The sequence below is a fragment of the Oryza glaberrima genome, chromosome 2, assembly GCF_000147395.1.
Source record: "Oryza glaberrima chromosome 2, OglaRS2, whole genome shotgun sequence".
Taxonomy (NCBI): Eukaryota; Viridiplantae; Streptophyta; class Magnoliopsida; order Poales; family Poaceae; genus Oryza; species Oryza glaberrima.
Genome location: NC_068327.1, coordinates 18,109,327 through 18,113,991, shown reverse-complemented (window position 1 = coordinate 18,113,991; position 4,665 = coordinate 18,109,327). Strand labels below are relative to the sequence as shown.

The following is a 4,665-nucleotide window of genomic DNA, read 5'->3' as shown; positions in this document are numbered from 1 at the left end:
ACTTATGCACAACACGCAAAACGAGTTACGCAAAGCAAGCCAAGATTGATCCACCGATGGAGATTGATGAGCATTTGAAACCTAGAGTCGAGAAGCTTCTGGGATCAGTTGGAGAGGTAGCCCTAGCGTTGAGTTAACCATCCGGGCGCGGGACGGATCTGTAGCACAGAAAGAGCGCCTGGGCCTTTTTTTCGCTCGGTTCGGCACGCCCTTGGCCGCCGAACTCCCGAAAGCCTGGCTCCGTCCGGCCCCGATCGAACAGACGTCGTACGCACACACACGGTGCCCGCGCCGCGCAACGAAAGCAATCAACCAAGCAAGCCACACCGATCTAGTAAGCTATAGTAGCTACGTACGCGTCACGTGACCGCGTCGGCCGGCCGGGACGAGCCGCGCGCGCGAGCTGGTGGAAAGATTTTTCGGAAGGACGGACGGTCGCGGTGAGTCTCGAATGACAGCGCGGGCGCGCTACGTACAAAAAATGTTGGGCTGTCAGCTGTGTCAACCGTGACGAGCACACAATGCAGGTTGCAGCGCACGCGACGCGTCCCTCTCCGTGCTGCCGTATCTTTCGCAGAAATCTATCGTGGTGCGAGAGCCCGGCCGTTGCAGCAACGAAAAAAAAGGCAGGACAAGTAGGCACCCGGTGACATCGGGGGAGAGCTCTGCATGTCAAACAGCTGGGTGCATCACCCACCGCGAATCGCACTGCACACAGAGCCTCTCGAAAGTAGAGGTGGAAACGGCCAGGGATACTGTGGGGGGCTTAACACGGAAGCCTCTCCAGGTTTGGTGTTTGACATGTCACAGGGCGTTGCCGCCATTAAACACGGCTTACTCTCTTCGGGCATAGTGTGTACGCACATACCTGAAAAAAACCTATTGCCCCTCGATACATTAGGACTACGTTACTACATACTGTACATGCACAACATATTGCCATGGCTGGTGTCTGGTGAGGTTTTCCCGTTCCAGCAGGGTACGTATGCTACACGTACCCGCCACAAGCGCATCGCGCGACAGGTCAGGTCAGTGTGCAATGATCGACCCGTGGGGGGCCCACATGCTTATGCTGGCTGTTGCCACACCTCTTCCTTTCTCCAGCATCTCTCCTCCTCCTCTCACCTCTCTCCCTATATATAGGAGCCTCTCTTGCCTTCAAGGCTCTCCATGAACCCAAGCCACATCTTAGCTTAATTACATAGCTCCTCCTCCTTTCTCCACTGACTGCTCAGTGTGTTTTGCATCTCTCCATTGAGCAAGAGGAGAAGGGAGGCTCAGCTAGCTAGCTAGCTACCATCTATACTAGTATCAAGTTTTTTTGTTCAGATTTTTTTGTTGGAGGAAGAATTCTAGGGAGATCGATATGGCCTTCATGTCCATGGAACGCAGCACTTGGGCCTTCACCTTTGGCATCTTAGGTACATACAGGCATCAACATGCTCATGAATGCTGCATTCATCTCATGCATATGGTGGTCTTTCTAGCTGTTATATTAGCTTACTCTGTTCCTTTGATTTGATTAATCCGTGCATGCATGTTCTCCCATATTGTTGGAGACACATTATGGCAGCATGTATCGATCTTAATTCCCACAACCGCACAAGCAATGTCCCTGAAAACCGCAGTAAAACACCCATTGGAATCAAGTTTTCTTAGTTAACTAGATCAATAATCTCCTTTGTTGCTTCTGTCACCTTAATTAGTACTCCAGTGTGTCTTCCTCAATATCTTTCAAAGCTAGTGTTTGAACAAAAAAAAAAGAACTAGTGTTTCTGTTCTGAATAAATGGAACTGCTAAACAAAACTTTTAGGCTCTAATCAGATAGTTACTCCAAACAGAGAAAGGGAGCCATCACGCATGTTAGTTAGAAACGTACACACCTTATTTTTTTCTCTTTTTAGTTTTTACCATGCACCATGCATTTCTTTTCTCTGTTTGCCTCTCTCTCTCTCTCTCTCTTTTGTATTGGCTGACATCACTGATAACCCGTGTCTGCCTTTGATCTTTTTTGCAGGTAACTTAATCTCACTAATGGTATTCCTTTCGCCACTGTAAGCACCTCAACTTGCTTCAATTTTTATCAAGCACATGCATAACATTGTTTCGTTAGGTTTTTAAAATAATAATACTAGTTCAGTATGTACAAAAAAAAAAGCATCACACATGTCAATGATACACATGAAGAGTCACCATCATCTATACCATTCTAGAATTCAGCATACACCTGAAGGCAACATAACTCTGAAGATTTCTACTAATGAATTCTCACAATAGTCAGCTGAAGGTGGAAAGAAAAAAAAAATCTCTCAGCACGTCACTTTTAGCAGAGTAATTGTGTGTGTCCTTGTAGGCAGTTGTAGTTCCATTATTGAGACGACACAGATCGAGCATGAGTTTAACTTCCATTAATCAGACGAAAGAAACTGCTGTTAGCTAGTTTGTTGATAACTAATTATTAGCAGGTTGAACAATAACTTAACCGTGTGTGCATGCGTGCGTTTGGCGTGCAGGCCGACGTTCTACCGGGTGTACCGGAAGAAGTCGACGGAGGGGTTCCAGTCGACGCCGTACGTGGTGACGCTCTTCAGCTGCATGCTGTGGATGTACTACGCGTTCGTCAAGTCCGGCGCCGAGCTGCTGGTCACCATCAATGGTGTGGGGTGCGTCATCGAGACCGTCTACCTCGCCATGTACCTCGCCTACGCCCCCAAGAGCGCCAGGATGCTCACAGTGAAGATGCTGCTCGGCCTCAACATCGGCCTCTTCGGCGTCATCGCGCTCGTCACGCTGCTGCTCTCCCGCGGCGAGCTCCGCGTCCACGTCCTCGGCTGGATCTGCGTCGCCGTCTCGCTCAGCGTCTTCGCCGCTCCCTTGAGCATCATCGTAAGCTAGCAAACGAATGCAATCTTGATGTCTTGCTAACTAATCGCTCGATCGATCAACCAGCAGCTGATGACAAGGTTCTGATGATTGGTGTGTTTTGCAGAGGCTGGTGATCCGGACCAAGAGCGTGGAGTTCATGCCATTCTCGCTATCCTTCTTCCTGGTGCTTAGCGCGGTGATCTGGTTCTTGTACGGGCTGCTCAAGAAGGACGTGTTCGTGGCGCTGCCCAACGTGCTGGGCTTCGTGTTCGGCGTGGCGCAGATGGCGCTGTACATGGCGTACCGGAGCAAGAAGCCACTGGTGGCGTCGTCGTCGTCCGCCGCGGTGGCGGCCGGGCTGGAGATCAAGCTGCCGGAGCATGTCAAGGAGGTGCAGGCCGTCGCCAAGGGCGCCGTCGCGGCGGCGCCGGAGGGCAGGATCAGCTGCGGCGCGGAGGTGCACCCCATCGACGACGTGATGCCCCCGGAGGTGGTGGAGGTGAAGGTGGATGACGAGGAGACGAACCGTACGGACGAGATGGCCGGTGACGGCGATCACGCCATGGTCAGAACGGAGCAGATCATCAAGCCTGACATGGCCATTGTTGTGGAAGTGTAGTCTGATTAAGTTTAGAGAACTAGTAGTAATTCTCTCATGTGAGGTATAGCCAGCTAGCTGGTGGTACACAAACATAAACACGAACACATGTTCATCGCGTACGTACTAGCTACTAGGTGAGACACCTCTTGGCTTAGTACGTACAGTAGTACTCCGGCCAGATCTAGTAGGGACTGTATTGGCGCGTGACTCGCCTGGTTCGTCCTGCTTGCATGCAGAGACCGACCGACCGACCGAGTGCATGCGTGTTTTGTGAACCTAGCTACTGAGGGGGGAGTGAAGGGTGTGGGTGTGCAATCGACCGGCCTGTCGCGTCGATGCTCTTGCTTAGCTTCATTCGATTCATGCAGTTCAATAATAAAATTTGGATTTTACTGCAACATGATTTTCCAGTCTCTCAGCTTACCGTGCGACACCGTTTACATTCACATCAACGAGCTGTATAGCAAAATGGCGAGCGAGAGAGAGAGAGGAATCGAAAGCGTTGGCGCGAAGCGGGGCGGTGGGTGCACGCACGCGAAGGGTAGCGGGACAAGTGTGTGGAGGTCGATCAAATAAGGCGGCAGCGGCATATGCAGGCGTGCAGAAGCGGACAAGGGTGTCCCCGCGGAAGCAGGAGGTAGCGACCGCGATCCCCTCCTCGCTTTTGGGCCTTGGCTGCACGTACAACACACGCGCTCTCCGCTCCTCGTGGGCGCGCCTTGCATGCACAGACACATTCACACACAGAGACGGTGTTGTCCTCTGCGGGCTATTGAACGTGTCTGAGATCGAAAGGAACTGAACCGGTGTCTGTAGCTAGCTCAGCTATCGTGCTCGATCGATCGGTTTCAACCGAACCGAGCGGCGCAGCAGACGAGACGCGCCAGGTGGTGGTGTGCAGCTGCACTGCATGCGTGCATAGTATGGTCGCATGTGACCGGCGCGTCCCCAGCTATTGCAGACCGGGATACGTACGAAGGGCGAGACGGGGCGCCACGTCGAGCGCCCTCGCCTGCAGGCCGCGGTAGACGACACGACGTGTGTGTGTGTGTGTGAGACTGTGACCCGTGCAAAGCGAAATCTGGAAAAAGGCTGGCAGCTCCCCTTTTTACCGGCTCAGCTACTCCGTAGACGGCAATAGCAAGCAGCCCTCCGCGCGCCGTGTGCAGAAGCGGAGGAAGACACAGCGTCGCGTCGT

At 52.4% G+C, this 4,665-nt stretch overlaps 1 protein-coding gene across 1 annotated transcript; it reads left to right on the top strand.

Annotated features, from left to right (window-relative positions):
- Positions 1-1,157: 1,157 nt before the first annotated feature.
- Positions 1,158-3,865, top strand: LOC127761198 (bidirectional sugar transporter SWEET15). The gene is made up of 4 exons (XM_052285447.1): positions 1,158-1,421; positions 2,019-2,055; positions 2,515-2,887; positions 2,991-3,865. Exons 1-4 carry the CDS (start codon positions 1,367-1,369, stop codon positions 3,483-3,485), a joined length of 960 nt encoding a protein of 319 aa, XP_052141407.1. The 5' UTR covers positions 1,158-1,366; the 3' UTR covers positions 3,486-3,865.
- Positions 3,866-4,665: the final 800 nt, after the last annotated feature.

Excerpts from the sequence above, each read along its gene's own strand:
- LOC127761198 (XM_052285447.1), top strand. The coding sequence starts at position 1,367 with ATGGCCTTCATGTCCATGGAACGCAGCACTTGGGCCTTCACCTTTGGC. Across the intron at positions 1,422-2,018 it reads CTTCACCTTTGGCATCTTAG|GTAACTTAATCTCACTAATG; the intron begins GTACATACAGGC and ends TCTTTTTTGCAG. Across the intron at positions 2,056-2,514 it reads ATGGTATTCCTTTCGCCACT|GCCGACGTTCTACCGGGTGT; the intron begins GTAAGCACCTCA and ends TTTGGCGTGCAG.